The sequence below is a fragment of the Rhinolophus sinicus genome, linkage group LG06 (assembly GCF_036562045.2).
Source record: "Rhinolophus sinicus isolate RSC01 linkage group LG06, ASM3656204v1, whole genome shotgun sequence".
In the NCBI taxonomy this organism is placed as follows: domain Eukaryota; kingdom Metazoa; phylum Chordata; class Mammalia; order Chiroptera; family Rhinolophidae; genus Rhinolophus; species Rhinolophus sinicus.
This window is the reverse complement of record NC_133756.1, coordinates 8,885,155-8,906,750: the sequence shown is the minus strand read 5'-3', so window position 1 is coordinate 8,906,750 and position 21,596 is coordinate 8,885,155. Positions and strand designations below refer to the sequence as shown.

At 48.6% G+C, this 21,596-nt stretch overlaps 2 protein-coding genes across 6 annotated transcripts in view; both read left to right on the top strand.

Moving 5' to 3' along the window:
* The window catches only part of DLGAP3 (DLG associated protein 3), a 65,714-nt gene extending 61,843 nt beyond the window's left edge, over nt 1-3,871 (top strand). For all 5 annotated transcript variants that reach the window (XM_074334365.1, XM_074334364.1, XM_074334362.1 and 2 more), the window contains 2 exons: nt 2,762-2,851; nt 2,939-3,871. The gene's annotated coding sequence lies outside the window, so the exon portion shown is untranslated. The remainder of the gene's footprint in view (nt 1-2,761; nt 2,852-2,938) is intronic.
* SMIM12 (small integral membrane protein 12) lies at nt 2,944-3,871 on the top strand. The gene has a single exon (XM_019730099.2). It carries the CDS (start codon nt 2,944-2,946, stop codon nt 3,220-3,222), a length of 279 nt encoding a protein of 92 aa, XP_019585658.1. The 3' UTR covers nt 3,223-3,871.
* Nucleotides 3,872-21,596: the final 17,725 nt, after the last annotated feature.

Below are 21,596 nucleotides of genomic sequence, written 5' to 3'. Positions count from 1 at the left end.
GACCGTCAGTGTCTGCTCCAGCCCTGGCCAGGCCTGACGGCTCCCTCTCCTCTCCAGGCTCAGAGGTCGGGTCTCGGCGCCCAGCTGACCCTCTGCGAGTAGGGCTTCTCGGCCTCAGGCACGTGTGTGAGGACTGACGCTGCTCAGAAGGCCATGAGCGTGGTGGGATAGGGGCAGGGGACCAGGAGCCCAGCGGAGGAAGAAGGGTAGATATTCGGACCCTGATCTCACTTGCGTGCTCACCCCTGGACCAGGCTAGAGTGACAGTCAGGATTAATTTTGCAGCCGCTCAGATCTCCTCTGCTTTGTTGGCAATTCTCAAATCTCATCCTGAGGCTTCGGGTCTCGTTGGGCCTCCCGGGCTCCCGCACAAGGGCAGGTTTCCTGGCAACCCAGTTGACCTTTGCCGGGCGCTTAGGCTTCCTCCACGCTGGGCTGGAAGTGTGCGTCACAGTATTTCCGACACACTTTTGCCTCTTTCATTTTGATACCCGGGGGATGAACTGTTAGAGTATCTAGCTTGTAATCAGCAAACGCACCTGCTCTGTTCCTGCCACCTTTTGAGGGCGGGTGGGTGGATGACTGCTGTGGTTTTTACACTAGAGTGTTGACTGAGCTGCCATTCATTCATTCAACAAACTTTTTGGAGCATTTTTATGCCAGGCCTGGTGGTAGGGGTGGGGGATGGATAGGGTGCAATGGGGCGTACAGACATAGACCTTGCCCTCTTGAGAAATGCAGACAAGTGTGATAGGCCAGCACAGGGTGTGATGCAGAGGAAGTGGTTATACATGTGGAATAAATGAATGAATTGACTTATTTGAAAATGATTCGAATGTGAGCAGGACGACAGAGAGAGACTTTGTGCTGCATGTGAGAGAGAATAAGTTGTGGACTCATACTTGATATGTTTTAAGAAAAACTGGAAATCTGAATGGAGACTTGCTGTTTAGGGAAAGTGTTTACTTATAAAGAGAGAACTTGCTTAAAAGGTGGGGAAGTGGAAGGAGAAGTGTTAGATTGAAATTCTTCAGTGCCTCTCTTAACAGCTTCTAAATATTATCATGTCACAAATCTCTGAGTATAATCTTAGAGTTTGCAAAAAGGGAACCTCTTCTAGGTAGTGAAATGCCAAGCTGATGAGAAAAAAACTTGCAGAAGCTCTCCCCAAATTCAGGATTTAGACAGAAACCATACACCTTTCTGTAGTGTGTTCCTTGAAGTTGGAGAGGCCTGGGTTCAAAATCAGTGGCTCTATCCTTCTAGTGATTTTGGGCAAGTTAACAATGTCCCAGAGCCTTTGTGGCCTTAGAAATTAGGGCTGATAATTCCTACTTCATAGAGGTGTTGTGAAGATCATGGTGACTAGTGTGTGCATTGTCCAGCAGAGTACCTGGTTCTAAGACAGAGGACCTGCAGGGGAATCTGGAGCTGCTGCAGTTGTTTCCCCGAGGATGGCCTGTTACAGTCTTAGGTCCACAGAATGCTGGGATTCCTTCAAAGAGAATCAGAACCAAAGAGAGAAAGGGTGCGAGTCAGTCGTCTTATCCTTGGTGAGGTTTTGACTGTTCACTGTTGACCATAGATAGCTGAGTTGGAGAAATAGCTACAGGAGCTCAAATGAATGATCTTTTTGTTGAGACTTCTGGGCAAGTTGCTTAACCCTTTGATAATGCCATTCACCTCACAGGGTGGAGGTGAGACTGAAAGGCAATAGTGTATATAAAGTGCTTAGCCCAAGGCATGGCACTCAGTAAGTGCTCAGTAAATGGTAGCTATCATTATTACAATAATTGTGAATAATCTTTGATAATTGTTAATAAGAGTAATAATCATTTGAGACGAAGTCATCCTTAGGATGACCCAGTTGTGTGTTTACATTGTTTTGGTGATGTCTTCATTTCAGGAGGCCCTGGTGGCATTTCACTTTCTTTTTTCTTTTTTTTCCCCCTGCTATGGCTTGTACTGTCGTGTTTTTGTTGGTTTGTTTGTTTTGTTTTACAGAGAATTTTCAAGTCCTAGTGTGTCCAGAGTATATATGTAATGGGTTGGTCATATTTTTAGGAGCTTATTATGCAAATGTGAGTATATAGGTTTTACTGAAGAGAGTGTATTTTGAAAGTGGTTTGGTCAAATATATGGTGATGGAAGGAGAACTGACTCTGGGTGGTGAACACACAATGGGATTTATAGATGATGTAATACAGAATTGTACACCTGAAATCTGTGTAATTTTACTAACAATTGTCACCCCAATAAATTTAAAAAAAAGAAAAAAAAGTGGTTTGGCCAGCAGATTTGTAAAGTATAGGTTTGAGTCATTGTTAGAAAAATCAAGTTCACAGTAGGGAAAAACTGTTGTCTGCTTATCTATCTAAAATCCAGAATACTTGGGTGACCAATTAGGGTTTTGGCTGCTGAAATATGCTTATACTTGAAGTGAAGCAAAGGAACTACTCATTATCCTGGAGCCAGTAGACCCGCAATGGGATTGTGGGTGGTGGGGAGAGGGTGACTGGCTGTGCTCATGGAGACAAATGTGTGAAGCAGAGAAAGCCTTCTTTCCCATTCTTAAAAGGTTTGCAAACTGTGGAGGGAGGGCCGGAGGTCAACAACAGGCTTGAAGCTTTATTAGGTGAGGCCCAGAGGTCTCCTCATGGGGAACTCTGCCACACCTGGTTGCATAATTATCAAAGTATAGTATATAAAATGGAGAGTCTTCTCCCCTTCTCTAACAATTGAATCTTTTGAAATTTCCTAGATTGTGTCAGGGGCCCAACTGTTGCATAAAGCAAGGTACCCTCTTGCATTACTCTGCATGGGGTGGATGTAAATTGTACCAGGCTGCCTGGTAAGTGGAGAGCCCTGGTAGGTTGTCCCTGTTTGGTGGGGAAAGGGTGCTGGTGTCCCCCTAATGCTGCCTTGTGCTCCTCTGCAGATGTCATGTGGCCTGTGTTTTGGACCGTGGTACGTACCTATGCGCCCTATGTCACATTTCCTGTGGCCTTCGTGGTCGGGGCTGTGGGCTACCACCTGGAATGGTTCATCCGGGGAAAGGATCCCCAGCCTGTGGAGGAGGAGAAGAGCATCTCAGAGCGCCGGGAAGACCGCAAGTTGGATGAGCTGCTAGGCAAAGACCACACCCAGGTGGTGAGCCTCAAGGACAAGCTGGAATTTGCCCCTAAAGCTGTCCTGAACAGAAACCGCCCAGAGAAGAACTAATGGAGGAGACAGGGACATATGGGTCCTTCTGTAGGCTGTGACTCGTCTCGCCACCATGTTGACCCAGCATCTAGAACCCACATCACATTTGCTTTGTTGCTTATTCTGGCCCTTCCTGCCACGTACATACTGGCTGCTCTTCTGTGGCCAGGCAGATACACTAGCAGCTGAGGGGCCAGTGAAGAGGAGGCCTTGGAGGGTGTTGTCCTGCAGGCTGCATCTGTTGTATACTGGCCACAGCTGCCCAGGCTTCTGCACCTCTGGGTACACTGCTGGGAGGAGTGTTATGAAATGAACGTCGGCTGTCAGTCTCCATGGGGAGGCATTTTGGCCTCAGGCGGAACTAGCTGGGATTGGGGTGTTTTCTTAGGAGGGATACCACATGTCTAGTTCCTGTTTGCATGGGAAGAATTCAAAAATCTACCTGTCTCCCTTCACTAGTTTACCCTGTCCTTTGTGCTCACTCTTCCTGAAATCCTGTCCTATCATCTTAGAAAGAGGATTCCAGGCGGAAGGAGAGCATTTTTCTGTTCTTGGAAGCCCAGGCTATTCACCTTGATGCAGGTGAATTTGCTCAAAAACTCACCATCTTTCACCCCCTATCACTGTATAGTGCAAAACTTCATTAAAGTGGCACCTGAGAACCATACTGATCTAATCCTATCTTCCAGGCGGTGCTTGGGGTCTCCTTAGGAGTTAATGCAAGTGCAGGCATTCCAGGGTAGAATAACATTGGCCTTTAAGGTCTCTGGAACCCTGGGAGCTTTGTTTTACCAGTGTGGTGGCTTTGGATCCTGGAGGTGGTAAGTCCTGGAGGTGCAGGTCTCAAGAGCCTTTCTATCATGATAATGAGAGGCTTAGTGTACCTTTCAAAGGCTAAGTTAGTAGACCAGGAAGCTTAACAGTTGCTATCACATTTTCCAGTTTTCCTCTTTCTCTCTCTGTCTCTCTCTCTGTCTCTCTCTCTCTCTCTCTCTCTCTCTCTCTCTCTCTCTCTCTCTCTCTCTCTCTCTCTCTCTCTCTCTCTCTCGTACTTTTCCCTGTAAAAGCAGTACATGTACATTAAAGAACATTTGGTAGGGATTTTTAAAAAAATCACCCATAGTCCCAGGGCTCTAGTACAACTACAGAGTTAACATTTTGTTATCTTTCTCTAATTCTCACACTGTTTTATTTTTAGATAGTTATCATTACTGTCTATTTAATTTTGTATTTTTTTCACATAGTGTTTCATATAACCATTTCTTATCACACGGTCTTCGTAATCTTAATTGTTTTTAATAGCTGCATAATTGCCCATCAAGTGGAAAAACAGTATAGTTTGTTTTTAACAGTTTCCCTATTGCTGGACATTTGGGTTATTTCTGATTATTCACTAGTATAAATAGTGCAATGAATATCTTACGTAAGGCTTTTCCTGCATTTCAGACTAAATGGTAGGAATAGCAAATGGCATTTTGGATGAAATGGGATGAGCAGTTTTAAGGTTCTTTTTTTTTAAGGTTCTTGATACATAATACCAATGTCTTTCCTAAAAGGCTGTAGGGGTTTATACTGAAAGCTACCACTTAGGCTGCTGCTGGTGAGGTTGGAAGGGGAGTGAGAGCAGAGGGCAGGAAGAGGCAGAAGAACCTATAGTCTCATGAAGTTGACTTTTCTTTTTCCTTCAAACTTTTATTTATTTGAAATGTGTTTTTCCAGGACTCATCAGCTCCAAGTCAAGCAGTTGTTTCAATCTAGTTGTGGAGGGCGCAGCTCACAGTGGCCCATGTGGGGATCAAACAGGCAACCTTGCTGTTAAGAGCACTGGGCTAACAACCTGAGCTAACTGGCCACCCCTTACAAAAGATATTTATTAAAATATAGCTAACATACAATATTATATTAGTTTCAGGGGTACATCATAGTTATTCAACATTTATGTACCTAAAGAAGTGGTCACCATAAGTCCAGCAACCGTCTGACACTATACCATGCTATCACAATATTATTGATTCTATTCCCCATGCTGTACATTACATTAGACATATAGCATAGTGGGTAGACATTGATATAATTTAAGAGTGATCCATGGTTATTACCATGTTATTGACTATTCCCTATGCTTTACTTTACATGCCCATGACTATTTTATAACTGCCAATTTGCATTTCTTAATCCTTGCACCGTTTTTAACCTTGATCCCAACTACTATCTTTCACCCACATAGTTATTACATATCGTTGACTATATTCCTTATGCTGTACCCTACATCCCCATGACTGCTGTGTAACAACAAATTTGTACTTCCTAATCCCTTCCCCTTTTTCACCCACCCCCAACTCCCTCTCATCTGGCAACTGTCAGAGTGTTCTCTGTGTCTGTTTCTTTCTGTTTTGTTCGTTTATTTTGTTCTTTAGATTCCACTTATAAGTGAAATCAAATGACATTTGTTTTTTGCTGTCTGACTTACTACACTCAGCACAGTCCATCCATGTTGTCGCAGATGGCAAGATTTCATTCTTTCTAATAGCTGAGTAATATTCCATTGTGTATATGTACCACCTCTTATTCATCCATTCAGGGACTCCCAGGCTGCCTTCACATCTTGGCTATTATAAATAGTGCTGCAATGAATGTAGGGATAAACACGTCTCCTCAAAGTAGCGTTTTGGGTTTCTTTGGATACCCAGAAGTGGGATTACTAGGTCCTTCTTTGTCCCTTGTTATAACCTGTGTTTTAAAGTCAGTTTTGTCTGGTATAAGTATTGCTACTTCAGGTATTTTTTTTTTTTCCATTTTCATGAAATAACTTTTTTTTTTTTTTTTAAGATTTTTTTATTGGGGAAGGGAACAGGACTTTATTGGGGGACAGTGTGTACTTCCAGGACTTTTTTCCAAGTCAAGTTGTTGTCCTTTCAATCTCAGTTGTGGAGGGTGCTGTTCAGCTTCAAGTTGTTCTTTCAGTCTTAGTTGTGGAGGGCACAGCTCAGCTCCAGGTCCAGTTGCCGTTTCTAGTTGCAGGGGGCACAGCCCACCATCCCTTGCGGTGCCGTGTTCAATCTTAGTTGCAGGGAGCACTGCCCACTATCCCTTGTGGGACTCGAGGAATCAAACTGGCAACCTTGTGGTTGAGAGCCCATGCTCCAACCAACAACTGAGCCATCCGGGAGGCAGCTCAGCTCAAGGTGCTCTGTTCAATCTTAGTTGCAGGGGTCAGAGCCCACCATCCCTTGCGGGACTCGAGGAATTGAACTGGCAACCTTGTGGTTGAGAGCCCACTGGCGCATGTGGGAATCGAACTGGCAGCCTTTGGAGTTAGGAACACGGAGCTCCAACTGCCTGAGCCACCGGGCTGGCCTGAAATAACTTTTTCTATGCCTTTACTTTCAGTCTGTGTGTGTCTTTGGATATGAAGTGAGTCTCTTGTAGGCAGCGTATGTATGGATCTTGTTATCTTATCCATTTTACCACCCTATGTTTTTGATCCGAGCATTTAATCCATTTGCATTTAAAGTAATTATTGATAGATATGTAGTTATTGCCATTTTATTATTCATATTATTTATTTATTTATGTCTTAAGTCTCTGTGAGATTCCTTGTAATATTGGTTTGGTGGTGATGAACTCCTTAATCACTTTAAATATTTCCTGCCAATACCTTCTGTCCTGCAAAGTTTCTGTTGAGAAATCAGCTCTCAGTCTTATGGAAACTCCCTTGTAGGAAACGAACTGCTTTTCTCCTGGTGCTTTTAAGAGTCTCTCTTTGTCTTTAACCTCTGATATTTTAATTATGATGTATCTTGGTGTGGGCCTCTTTGGGTTCATCATGTTTGGGGCTCTGCATTTCCTGGGCTTGAATATCTATTTCCTTCACCAGGTTAGGGAAGTTTTCTGTCATTATTTCTTCAAGTAGGTTTTCAATTCCTCATTCTCTTTTCCTTTTGGTACCTCTGTGATGTGAATGTTGGTGCACTTGATTTTGTCCCAGAGGCCCCTTAAACTGCCTTCATGTTTTTGGATTCTTTTTTCTTTTTGCTGTTCTGTTTGGGTGTTTTCTGCTACCTTATCTTCTAAATCGCTGATTGGATTCTCTGCTTCATCTGATCTGTTCATTCCCTGTAATGTATTCTTCATTTCAGTTATTGCATTCTTTATTTCTGACTTGTTCTTTTTGTTTTCTTTGTTCTGTTCTTTTATTTGGGACATGTTTCTTTGTCTCCCCATTTTGGCTGCCTCCCTGTGTATATTTCTATGTATTAGGTAGAGCTGCTATGCCTCCTGGTCTTAGTAGAGTGGCCTTATGTAGTATGTGTCCTGTGGGGCCCAGTGACATAGGCTCCCTGGTCACTAGAGCTGGATGCTCCAGGTGTGTTCCTTGTGTTGGTTGTGTGTTTCCTCCTGTTATAGTTGAGCCTTGGTTGCTTAGGACTGACCCTCGGGCTTATTGGTTGTGAGGACTGACCATGACTACAGTTAAGGAGCTGTTGTGGAGAATCTGACCCTACAAAGCAGGATTCGCTAGCAGGGCTCTGGTCCCTGTCCAGTGTGCCTTTTGGGTGTATCGTCCTTGGAGGCGACTGGGTGATACTCCAGCTCAGTTTGAAGCTGGCACTCGGTGTGCCAGCCCCAGGGCCACCTGGGAGGGGACCTGCTGCAGGCCAAGTTCAGCCGCAGCCTGTGCCCTGCCTGAGGCCACCTGGCATGAGCCTCAAAGCAATCCACAGCTGGCCGCCACCCACGCAATGCTTGGAGGTGCCTTGAGAGGGCAAGCCACAAACCAAGGTTGGCTGCAGCTAGTGCTGGGCTTAGGGCTACTCGGCCAGGGGTACTGGACATGCTGAAGCCAGATGCTGCTTGTTTCAGTTTTGTGAACCTTTGAGAGACGTTGGAAAAGTCTGCAGCATGAGCCAAGGCACGTGGTTTGCATGAAAAAGCCACTGGAAGCGTCTTGGGTCTGCCCGACAGTTGGGTGGAGCGTGGTCTTAGATTCACCAGGGAGAGCCAATGGTGTTAATTATCTTAATGAAGATTCAGATATGGTGGCTGCGGCTGCCTGTGTCTGCACGCCGGAAGGGGAGGGATCAACAGAGAAACAATGGCTTCTGCCAGTTCCTCTGATCTGGAGAAAGCTGCCCCTCCAGCCCTCGTCCTGAAGTCAGATGACTCAGTTCCTCTGTGTATGTCTCTTTCACCTTTCGAGCTGCTGCCCCAGCGCTGGAGCTCAGAGCAAGTGAATCTGTCGATGAGTAAGTCCGTGTATGGGCCATTCAAAAGGAGCGCCTGGGACTCCAGCTGCCCTCCATCCCACTCAGCCACAATTTCTGCTGTTTTTCACAGCCAGAAGTTACGGGGCCTTCTCTCCCCAGCACTGGAACCCTGGTGTGGGGCTGAGACCCCTTACTCCTTCTGGGGGAACCTCCGCAGTTGAGCTATCCCTCCTGATTTTTAATGGTCACATGTGGGTGTTGGACCAGCCCGTTCTGCATCTCTGGCCCTCCTACCAGTCTTGATGTGGCTTCTTTTGTTATGTCCTTAGTTGCATGACTTTGGTTTAGCAAGACTTTAGTGATTCTCACTGGTGGTGGTTCTAGTTTTATTGTAATTTTGATGTGATCGAGAGCACAGCGTTTACTTACTGCGCCATCTTGACCGGAATCAGTCGACTGACCTAACCCTAAGTGAGCAAAGGCAAGTGATGAGCATTTGGTGAAGAACAAAATGCCTTTAAAAGGGGGGAGGGTGTTTGCCCCACTTTGTATCTCAAGACTTGAGGCCTGATAGTATTATCAGGTGGTGAAGGTAAAATTCCTGAACAGGTAGAGACACTGGCTGTGGAGTGACAGGAGCTGGGAGGATGTGGCAGGTGGTGGCCAGAGAGAAGAAGGGTTCAATTCAAATCGGTGGCTTCCCCCTAGTCGCTGAGCCCCACTGGGAATGTTGACATGAGCTGCTGCTGCTTCTCAGGGAATAAATCTGATGGGGCGTGTGGGGAAGGAGTGTCTGCGCAGAAGAAAGGATGGGATTTCTGGTTCCAAAAGGATATGCCAAGCTCAGCTTGGGTGCGGGCTCTGGCTGATGGACAAGCCTCACTGACAGACCAGTGCTGCCACTCTGTGGCTGTGCTGAGCATGAGCAAGCCCGGCATCCCTTCACTGGGCCTAAGGGAGTAGCAAACCAGTGCTTTCAAGGGTCGGTCAGGTGGCTTAAATCAGTTGGCCAGGACAAGAACTGGAAAGTACAGGCCTGCCCAAAGGGGGCAGTCGCTATTCAGCAGTGATACCGGATTTTTTTTCAGGTTTTCTTCTAAAGATGCTAGAAATTTAGATGTTTGTGCATTTGTGTGTGTGTGTGTGTGTATAATCTGATTTTTAAATGTTGATATTTCATTTTTTAAAAAGTTCTTAGCATGCCAGCATACCCATGGGGTTAATTTGACCTAGTGGCTGCCAATTTGCAAATTTTATATAGCAGCCTAAAAATTTGTGGCAAATATTAGATCCCAGGAGTGGTTCCCTTGAAACACTTTTAAGCGTCCTGCACATATGTAGCGTAATATTAGCCTAAGCAAAACATTAGAGGACCCAAGAGCTACAGACACAATACCAAAAAACGTTTTCCATAGACTGACATTTTTGGTCTTTCAGATGTTTTAGAATAACCCTGCCTGTGTACCTTCCTCCCAGTGCCTGACTGAGAAAGCCCTCTCTTTGGAAATCTAAATTGCTCCCTTCTTCCAGTCTCGCTTTCATTGTGCCCCTGTTAAGTAATTTCATTTCCTAGGGCTTGCCCTCACTGAATTTCTGCCTCCAGCCAGTCTATTAATACTCTGTTAGCTTTCTTCCCACGGGCTGGCTAGGATCCGCGGCTGCTGTGGCTCCCTAAGACCGTGCATGCTCCCTTGCCCCTGCGAGCGGACATTAAGGAGCAGGGTTCATGTGCCTGTGGGCAGCGGCAGGCCAAGGCTGCTGGGACGCACCGGGGCCTGCATTGGTTTTCTTCCATGTTGCTGATTCACTGTGGAGGCAGGTGGCCCTCTCTTGGACTGGCCCAAAGTCATGATTCACTGAAACAGCTTAGTAAGTGGATGCGCTTGGGCCTTTCTGCTTGTTGTACCTTGGATGTCTTCCCGCCCCGGTGATGGTGGTGGCTTTAGAGCACGGCAGGAATCACTTCTGTCCCCTCAGTGGCCCAGTGTCTGGTGCTTTTCCATTCTCTCTGGCGCCTTTCCTGTGCCTGTTGCTGTGTTAGCACAAGTCAGTTGGGCAGCTGCCAGGACACGCCTGCCAGGGAGCCTTTGTCAGCTTCCCAGGGTCCCGGGCTGCTGGGGCTGTCAGCCGAGTGAAACACCGTGAGATCAGCCTCCCTAGAGTCACTTGGGAGCCAGGCAATGACATGAAAAAGCTCCTGTCTTGCTTCACTTTTCCTTTTGCACTTTGGCGTGCGTCCCTAGGCACTTGCAGAGTGGTGAGCCAGGGTATTGTGATAGAGTAAAAATAAAGTGGGTTCTAGAGTCTGAAGACTTGAGTTATGAATGCCTTAACCACTAGCTGAATGACCTTGGGCAAGCCACTTAGCCTGTCCAAGCCTCAGTATCCTCATCTGTAAAACAGGGATAAGAATACCTATTGCTGCGTTGTTGTCAGAAGAAGGTAACATGCAAAGTTCCAGTTCCTAACAGCGCCCATGGCAACCAGTAGGTGCTCAATAAATGGTAACCGCTTTAATTTTATTGCAAGAAAAGCCTCCATTTCCTGTCATAGTTGCGTGTATCCTTGTGATCCTGATGAGGCAGGGATGCGGAGGCTGGAACGGCCTTGGCTGGGAGAGCAGTCCCAGGGACCCTCACAGGCCTGGTGGTTGAGGGCTTCTTAGGGGTGTTTTATAGGAAAGACTGCCTTGTGACCGGGGAGTTGCAAGCTTCAGACCTGAGTTGCTAAGTAATAGTTCCACTGGTGCTGTCTACAAGGTCACAGATGAGAAGTGGGGGGCAAGGTGTTTGCAGGATGCCCAAGCCTGTCGTGGCGGGAATGGGTAGAGGAAAGAGCCTTGGGCTGAAGCAGGAGAATCAAGGTGACCTGAGACATGCCCCTTCATCTCTCCTGGTCTTGGTGTCCCCACCTGCCAAATGGCACTAATGTGTTCCCTGCTGATAGTGTAAAAAGAGTGAGACAAACCAGTTTAGCGAGTGCTTTGAAAACATGCGCTATGCTATACAGCCCAGTAAAGCCTTGCTTTTATCAAATTGAGATGGCAGCCAGTTTGAATAATGAAATAGAAATAGATGCTCTTTTATTCCTTGTCTGTGCACAGTCTCAAAGTATTTGCGAAGTAGAAGTCTTTGGGCAGTTAGTTTCCAGAGCAAAGAGGAGTAATTAGGAATTAGTGCGTCAGTTCCAGCGGTGCCTCATGTACTTAAAAACAGTTTGTTCTTTTTGAATTAAATGTGTTAACATTTGTTATCTATCACATCCTTTTTACATGATACAAAGGTAAAGCCTGGCTTTGTTTTTGTCTAAAATTTCCAAATAGTTGAGATTTTGGAAGACCTTTACCGGCATCCCTGCGCTCCGCTGCCCTTGCGTCCTCACCTCCACCCCTGGCTCCCCATCTGTTTCTGTTCGCTTCAAGGCCTGAGCTGCCGAGTGACCTGGAGGAATCCACGTAACCTTACTGCCTGGCCCTCCGTTTTTGGCTTCTGGATGCAGTCTTCAAAGTGTTTTGTTCTTTGTTTAAACCGAGTTCCTTAAGCCCCCCCAGCCCCATCCCTGCACTCCCCTCGCCCCTTGCTGCTGGCTCTCCGCCGCCCCCACCACAGTGGTAAAGCCATCTTGCCTAAAAGCCTTTGTATTATTACAAATCTCATACCCTCATTCAGACTGGCTGCCATGTCAATTTGATAAAAGCAGGGCTTTACTGGGCTGTGTAGCATAGCACACGTTTTCAAAGCACTCTCCAAACTGGTTTTTCTACAGCATACTGTCGCTTTTGGCAGTATTCAGCTCTCTCCATGGAATTCTCTCTCGACGTCAGCACCGTCTCAGGGTCCTGGCCCAGCTCTCCTCCCTCTTCTCCTAAGTGTGAATGTCCTTCCAGCTCATCCTTGACTTGTTTCTTGCCGGGCAGTTTTAGCCTCGCTTGTGGCTTCAGCCGCCACCTGTGTCTACCTTGGTGACTCCCAAATATCTATCAGTAGTTGTGAATTTCCCCCTGAACGCCATATCATTCTCTGAAACCGCCTACTACACATCTCTGTCTAGATTTCCCATTTAGTCTGATGGGTAAAAGTGCTGACCTGTGTTGGAAGCTTAGCTCTGTAATCTAGTTGTGCGGCTGGGAACGTCACTTAACTTCTCTAAGCATCATCTGTAAAATGGCAATAATTCTACCTGCCTCACAGAGTTTTGAAGATAGAGAGAGAACGTTTGTAAGGCACCCAGCACGGTGTTTGGCAGAGGGTCCGTCTCTGTCCTGTTGCTCAAGCCATTTCTGACTCCCTTTCTCTCCCTGTCATGTGTTCCATCACCAGCCTGTGGTGACCCACTTCTTCTATATCTGGAATTCCTCCTCTGTTCCCTACCTCCCTTCCCTGCTTCAGGCCCTCATCATCTCTTGCCGAAATTTTTGATCTCTTCCTAAAACTTTTCTCTCTTTCTGCCACCATTTTCTTTTTAAAACACATCTTGTATGAGGTCACTCCTTGAAGACCACCGGAGCCCCTTGTGTACCATGCAAGGTCCTTCACCAGCTTGCCCAGCCTCCCTCCCATCATCCCCAGGACAGAACTTAGTTTTTGCCATTTCCTGAGCACGCCACGCTTGTTCAAGTCCTGAGGCCTCCGTGAGCACTGGCTGGCTACCTGGTGAACTCCTATTGCACCACAAGATTCAGCAAATGTGGGTCTGTACCCACGCTGCTAAGCAGAGGTTGTCATTCCCTCCCTGCTTCTCCTGCCATGTGTCATTCTTCTGCAGCGTGCATTGCAAGGCACTGTGCTGGGCATGTGTCTCTGCTCCCAAGACTGTGTGTTCCTAGAGGGCAGGGCCTAGATCTCACCCACCTCTGTGCCACACAGAGGGCCTGGTACAGAACAGAGTCGTTTCCAATAAATGTTGAATGGATGAAGAGGCCCCTGAGTGTGATTCTGGAGTGAAGCTGGTATTGGGGCCGAGTGTGGAGACAAGCTTCTTTGGAAGACCAGGGGCATGGCTTCCAGGTGTGTGTGTGTGAGCTGCTGGGCAGCCTTGAGCTTAGGGCAGCAGTGTTTTGCTGCAGCTTTGCCTTCCCCGAGGCTGGTAAAGAGCTAAACTCAAAGAAATGGCTGGCTTACTTTTCCCAGGGGAGTGGGGCTTGGGCCGAGGGCTGGCTTTCCCCTCTTGGTCGGACCTGGACCAGCACAGCCCATGATGAATTTGACCCTGATGACTCTGTAGTGGGGAACAATGTCCTCAGGAAAGCATTCAGGAAACCCTTCGTGTAGCAGTGATCAAAGCTCTGCAGCAGCTCAGCAGGGTGGATGGGAACACTCCAAGGAACCTGGCAAGGCCCCTGGGTCGGAGCCCAGGGGACTGTTTGATGCCCTCAGCAGGTGGGGCTCACCCTCACCCTCAGCAGACCCCTGGGCCAACCCTGTGGGATATGGAAATCCTGGGAAGGCGTTTGAATGCCTTGGAGCCTGAGGGACTGGTGCTTCTGGAGTGTCTCTGCTTTGTCTCCATTTCCCCCTTAGCGCCTTCCCTCTGGCTGAGGCCTGGGAGGGTAGAGTAGGCTGGAAGGGTGAGGTGGAAAGAAGCCTTGAAAACAGAGGGGCAGGCTTTGCTTTCCTCATTTCATCAAGAAGCGGATGTAAAATTTCTTGTATTTATATGAAGCCCTCTTTTCATTTGTCCCTCATCCCCAAGGAGTTCAAATAGAAGATAGAAGAACACTGGTCCTCGTTACGCTAACAAAGGGAATCTGAGGCCCAGAGCGGGAAATGGCTCACCCCAGATAACACAGGGAATTCTTGGCAAAGCTGGGCTTGCGGCCACCCCGTGCCCTCCTCCCCTTCCCAGTTTGCATCTTGTCATCACACCAACCCATGGGCGGCTGGCCTGCAGACCAGTTGACTTGATGGGGGGAAACACCCTCCAGTGCCAGCTGGCCATCGGGCACAGAGCTGGCTCAGCTACAGCCCCTCTGCTGATGGCTCACCGGACTCAAGCCTGTGGTGGAGGCTGCAGCCTGCTTTTCCTGCCCCCTTCCCGGTTTCATTTTCCCAGTGCACAGACCAAAGATAAAGCTTTGGGATAGCTCTGCCCCTTTGATGCGCTCCAAGCTGTTTTCCTCACGTGTAAGAGGGTAGGAGGTCACAGTCTTTCCCACAGATGGAGTCCTGTGTGTTTATAATGTGGTCAATTGATGACAAGGTGGCTTGTTCAGCTGCTGTTGTCCCCAAAGGCCTGTCCTTGGCCAGCTTTTGCCTCGCTGACATATGCTGGGGCCTGGATGGGTTCAGCTCCCAGCCCTGCCTTAGCCCCTCTGAGAACCTTGGCTCTGGAGTTAGACTGCTTGGGTTCAAAGCCCAGCGCTGCCACTATGGCTGTGTGGCGTTTGCCAAGCTACTTGACAGTGTTTCAATCTCATGTCAGATGGGGCTAATATATTACTTACCTCATAGGGTTATTGTGAGGAGGACAAGAAAGCACACGCAAGGCATTTGGAACAAAGACTCACCTCATTAGCACTTAGGAAGAGCTGGTTATTTTGATTAAAGTATTTTTCCATCCCGTGGATTTACCCACACTTCAAGACCCTGGTCTCTCCCTGGGCTCCAAAAGGAGGTGCATGAGTGTAGAGGGGAAACTGAGGCCTATGGTGATGCTGTGGCAGAGGCTAGGGGATGGTGAGGCACCTTGATCCTTAGGCCTGAGGCCCTTTGGCTCTGCCGTTGGATGCTTCTCTGCCTGCTGTTTGCCTCCCTCACTCCCCAAGCCCTTCTTCATTGTCTTGGAGTCTTGTGGCATCCCCAGTCCCAGATGGGTTCTATACAGATGTAGATGTGAACAAAACCAATTCCATCTTTGTACCTTGCTGTCGCCATGTTGTGACCTTTGACTGACCTTTATGTTCTTAGCAAAGGATTCCAAAGCTTTCTAGTTGATGATTATCTGCGTTCCTGAAAACGTTGCCATAAATATGTATTTTTTGTTAGTAACAGCTAGAATGGCATGACAACTGAGATAAATATCAAACTGGTCATAGTACCGATTATAAACAGTCATCTATCACAAGACCACCAGGAGGTTTGGCACCTGTTGTGACTTCATTCTTTGTCTTGTCAATCGTTAGTGCCTGAGTTACACTATACAAAAAGTACCATGTTTCCCTAAAAGTAAGACCTAGCCAGACAATCAGCTCTAATGTGTTTTTTGGAGCAAAAATTAATGTAAAACCCGGTCTTATTGTACTGTAAGACCGGGTCTTAATATAATAAAATAATACAATATATATAAAATAATATAAGACCGGATCTTAATATAATATAGGGTCTTACATTACTTTTTGCTCCAAAAGACGCATTAGAGCTGATTGTCCGGCTAGGTCTTATTTTTGGGGAAACACGGTACTGTAACGGGTCTGTCAGCGGAGGATAATTTGCATGGAATTGCCGGGTCATCTGTCCGCTTCGACTCTACTTGCCTATAAGTAAGTTATAATAAATTCTGTTATATTCTATGGACTTGCCCGCTTTGTTTGTTGGTCTTAAGGTACCTTCTCATTACGGTGGCCTTTACGCCTTTGCCCCACCCTCGGACAGGTCCCTAACACAGTCCTGCTCTGGTTGGCTCACTGCAGGACTGACAGCAGGCAGAGGGAGATTTCTGGAGGAGGCTGTAGAAGCTGGGTAACTGAGCTGAAGGGGCCCTGCCTGACTTTGTGGCTCTCGGAGCGGGAACCCATTGTGAGGCCCAGCTGGGAGTGTGTGAGGACGAAGACCCCGTGACCCCTCCTCATGACCCGCCAGACGAGGCAGGGGAGGTGTCTTCGTGTGTTAGGGCTGCTGCAACAAAATACCACAGACCTAACCGGGTGGCTTAAACAACAGAAATTGATTTTCTCACAGTTCTGGTGGCTGGAAGTCCCAGATCAAGGTGGGGCAGGTGGACAGGGGGCCCTGGTGTGACTCTTTGTGTCCAAATCTCCTTACAAAGACACCAGTTAGATTGGATCAGGGCCCACTCCAATGGCTTCCTTTTAGCTTAATCCATTACAGGCCTTATGTCCAGATACAGTCACATTCTGAGAGGTACAGGGGTTAGGGCATCAACATGGATGTTTTGTGTTTTGGCGGAGGGGGCATGATTCAGCCTGTAACAGGATAGACAGGGTGGCACCATGGAAGGGATTGCCTCTGGGGAAATCTCTACAGGGGACAGTGGCAGCAGCCAGAGCCTGGACATGGGGTGCCCAGACTCCAGAGGCAATGTCCCAGTGGTCCCTGGCTGCTTGCCTGGGGCTGGCTCCTCCTTCTCTCCCCAAGAGGCCTTAGGGTGAGAACTGAACTCCAGAGGCCGGAAGGCTCTGCCTCTGTGAGCTGATTATCCCTGTGGTCTGTGGGGTGAAGGAACAGTCGGGCCCCCAGGCCTGGGTCCTGTCCTTCCCCTGCCTTATCGGAGCCTGGAAGTCCTTCCTTCAGACAACTGTTACAGGCTGGCCTCGGCGCCAGCTCTCCCCGTGGGGGCACGCTGACTCGGAAGGGAGCACCTGGCGCCGCCCTTGTTTTAGCTGAGCTCTGCCTCTACTCTTCCAGCTAGGGAGTGGGAGAAAGCACTGAGGGTCCAAACATCACTTTTACTATTTTTTCCAGCACATTCACCTACCTCCTAGGATTGGTTCAGGCTGATATTCTATAATTGTAAGCCTTTCCCCCATGAGCTCACATGTTTTTTGATAAAAGCTGAGTGCAGGGTGGGGAAGTGACTCAAGTTTGTTGGGATTCCGCATTTGGCACAGATAAAGAACGAGCACCTGGCCTTGTCCTGGAGCGCCTCTCGTCCCTTTCATGGGCTCCCATTCGGTGAGCTAGCGAGCATTTCAGGGGCTCTGAAGGCGCATTGCCCTTTCCCAGCTCTCACGTGCCTTCCTCTGAGTTCAGCTGCCCAGGGCATCTCATGGCTGCTGGTTCCTCCAGGGTCCAGGAGCCCGCAGTGGAGGCTGGGACCCTGGACGCTTTAGGTGAGGACATGCCCCACCTCCTGCCCAGCCAGTTCCCAGGATTGTGGAGGTTCCCTTCTTGGAAAAGGGCTGGAGGGCCGCCACTTGCTTTCTCCCATGGAAAAAAGACTGTTAGTCTCGGGAACCTGAGGCAGACCGATCCCAGAAAAGGGAAACCTGCTTGCTCACTGAGCTCCTTCAGCCTAAGTGTTGGGCTGGATGCTTCACAATATCTCATTGAATCCTCCCAATATCCCTGCAAGGCAGGGAGCATTGTCTCCATTTTTATACATGAGGAAGCTGAGGTTCGGAGGCCAAGACACCTTCTAAGTCACAGGCAGAGAAGGTGAGCGTGCGGGAGTCAAGCCCTCGTCTGCTGGCTTTGCAGCTCTTTTCTGCCCTCAGTGAGTCGGTCCCTCCAGATTTCACTGTGCCCTTTGCTTTTCTTCCCCTGTGACAGTGGAGGGAGGAGGGTGGCGGAAAGAGGGTGGGAAAGTCAGGAGGGCTTCCTCCCCTCCTCCTTCCTCCCATCTCCAGAGACCTCTTTGTTTCCCCCCCACCCCCATCCGTGGACACTTGGGGCCTGGGATGCAGCTCTCAGGTCTCCAGTGGCTGGGGAGGATGATTGCGTTGTCACCGCTTGACTTCCCATGCCAGCTCCCCACCACCACAATGGCCTGAGGCTGATTCAGTGAAAGTGGCAGGCAGCTGACAGGGTGGGTGCAGCCCCCTGCTCCTCCCCAGGGTTGCTTCTATGGATGAAAAAGGGTCTATGGAAAGTAACCTCACAGAGTAAGGAAAGTAACCTGATCTGATCATAAATTCCTAAGTGGGCAGGTCCTGGTGGGTAGTCACACTCCAGGCCTGTAACTTCTTTAACGAGAGGTTTTAAACCAGCCCTGTCAATTGTTCCTGTGCATCTAGGTTAACAAGCCTTTAAAATACCAGAAGTAACACCCCTCAAAGGAGGTATTAACCCTTAAGAGAGCACATACCTTGTTAACTGTCCTGTAATCCAATCCCTGCCTTGCTTTCTCCAGTCTTCCTGGTGTCCCCTCCTTAATTTCAAATGCATAAAAAAAGCTGCAAAACTGTTTTTCTCCGGAGTATTTGAAATCTTGCTCCCCAGCATATGTTGTCAGTTTGGCTCAAATAAACTCATAAAAGTTCTCTACATGTTTGGACGTTTCTTACATCGACACTTCTCCGGCACCAGAATGTTGGGGGAGGACTTTGAATGTCTGGGATAGAAAGTGGGGGTTCTAAGGAGGTGTGAGAGGAGTGGGCAAATGGTACCCTCCTCTTTCCCCTATACCTAGGCCTGTCTACCAGTGCCAAGCAAGGCTGGGGGTAGGAGGGCTCTGCCTCTTATTAACTGGGTGACCTGGGCCAATGACTTCACTTCTCTATGTCCTTGTCTTCAATAGGAAGATTTACTACATACGTCACCAGGTAATTGTACATCACCAGGTAATCGAGGGGAAAGCTCTTAGCCTAGAGCCTGACTCCACAGAGACACTCCGTCCATTAGCTCCCCTCTCTGCTCCTGCCTTCCTGCTAGTTGGTAGGCGGTCTTGATCTCTTCAACCAGCTCCTGCTGGTAGGCAAAGTGTGTGGAGAGGCATAACCTGGGAAAGCCGTTTCCTGAATCCAACTGGAGCCCTGAGAGAAACGAGGCCTCCCTACCTCCCTGCTGTCTTGCTGCCCTTTGCTTTTCGTGACAGGGAGGAAGCTGAAGGAACTGTGACTGTCCACTCTGGGAAGATAAGGTTGAAGGGGTGACTCAATAAGCCTTGGTAAGCCCATCGAAGGTTATCATTTAGAGTAGAGTGACTAGCGGACACCAGGAAGTATGTGTCATGTGTACCAGAGATGCAAGTAGACGTGGGAATGCCTTTCTTAGCAGAAGGCCTGAGATCCTGGAATTGGGTGGGGTAATGGGGTACTGAAGGCTGTGGAATCGTGGAAACTCTAAAAATAGGTCGTTCTGTTCTGACTAGGCTTGGGTGGGGTTTGGCCAGGAGGTGGAGGGACTGGTCAGAGGCCAGCAGGGAATTCATCCTGGAATCAGAAATCAGGTGAGACTGGAGGCGTCCTTGGGGGAGCCAGTTGAATACTGTCGGAGAGCCTGGCCCAGGGGGTAGACAGGGAAGCCCTGCCTCTGCCCCTGCCCCCAGCTCTGCCTTGCTGTATTTTCAGAGACAGCACAGGAAGTGGGCCTTCACAATGTCAGGATACAGGAAGCTATCGGACTATTGAAGGCCACTTCCTGTGAGCTGGTCATTCACATACATTTGTCACCGGCTATCAGGCCTTTTGGGCTCTGCCATTGTCTGGAGGGGCTGTAAAAGGCTGGGGGCGCCAGCAGAGGCTCTTGGACACAGAATGCACTATTGTGCTGAACTGGCAGCACCCCATGGGGTGGGGAGGAAAGTGGTGGGTAAGAAGGGGACGCCTGACTCTCATTGTCATTGGTTGCACAATGGGGTTGGGGGCGGGGGTCCTCTCCTTGCTCATGGGAGCCTGAACTTCTGGGCGAAGGGAAGGCTGCAGCAGGAGCCTGGCTTTAGGCATGATGCTAGATAGAGCTGGAAAGGAGTTCAGGACTTCTTTTCGCAGTGGTGGGTTTTCTAGATCTCTGCCAAGAGCCAGCGTGATATAAAATGGGCTTGGAGTCTGACACTATCAGCTGTGTGACCTTGGGCAGGTCGCCTCACCTCCCTGATCTTCAGTCTTGCTCCTGTAAACAATAGTCATAGCTACCTCCTGGGATGGTCATCACTTGGGGTAATCTGTTGAACTTCTCAGCTGGGCACCTGGCACATATTAGAGCTCTAAGGAATGTTAGTCCCTTCTCCACCCTCATCTCCTTCCCTTCCAGCTCACTTCTGACCCCACTGTCCGGTCCTCCAGTGAGTGAGCAAATCAGTGTGGACAGGGGGGTAAACAAGTGTTTTAATATCAGCCCAAACAAAGCAGAGCTCTGCTTTCCTTTATGCCAAGAATATCAAATCAGCGGTTAATTATCTGCACTAATGGACGGCGTGGAAGCAGATAATTTTTCTTTGGCCATGTGCCTTTGGCCTTCTCTGTGAATCTGGGTGTGTCTGAGTTCTAGAAATTCACTTGAGGTTGTAACAGGGCAGACCTAGCTCAGGAAGAGGTGAGTTAGAGAACTGTCTGACAGCCCGTGGCTTTGCCCTGCTGAACCCTAACCCGTCGGGGCCAGGAAGAGGCACTTTCTTCCTCAGCCACGTGATGAGGTGGAAAACCGTGGGCTTTGGAGTCAGGCCCTTGGGTTCAAACCTTGACGCTGGCCCTAACTAACTGTGTGACCCTGGGCACATTATTAGACTTTTGTTGAGTCCCAGTCTCTTTATTTGGAAGGTGGGGGATGATCGTATTACTTTGCAGGGTTTCTTGTCAGGATGAAATAAGGTAACGCCTTTATGTGCCACCTGGATAGCTTTGCCTTTCTTTTCTTTCCCTTTCTCTCATCTCTGTTACTTCAGCCTGCCGCCAATCAGAGAGACCCCCCCCGCCATGTGATCATTTCTGGCCCACGGACGTGGTTAGATTGTTTGGGCTCAGAGGGTTTTGCTGCCTCACCTGCCACATAGAAGAGCTGACACTATGCTGCCCACTATGGGAGCCACCAGCCCCACGTAACAATGGAAAGTCACAACGGGTAAAATTAAACTCAGCTCCTCACTGGCCACGTGTTAAGTGTCCAATAGCCACGCGTGGCTGGTCGCTACTGTATTGGACAGTGGAGACAGAGCATGTCCGTTATCGTAGAGTTCTGTGGGACAGCACTGAGCTGGAGGACGTGCTCCACCATGGCATGTGATAAGCAGAAGGAAATAAATGAATGGGGAGAGAGGATTTGGGTAACCGAGAGCTGAGTCAAATAGTGGCTCTCTACTACTTGGAGTGTCTGTGGGGTTTGGACTCTTTGTGTGGCACTTTTCCTCCATCAGGGGACACTGGGCTAGTACTCAAATGCCAGGGACCTCTGAGGCAGGGCTGAGAATGCTGCTTACGTAGACCCTGGGCTCCAGGGCTGGGTCATCTCCAGGACTTACAGACGAACACAGCTTGCCCTGTGTCCCACGCCTGCATGCAGGTGTGAATTGTGGCTGCTCAGGCCTGTGGGAGCCACAGCCGCCGTAAAACTCTTTATTCCCAAGGCTGCAGCT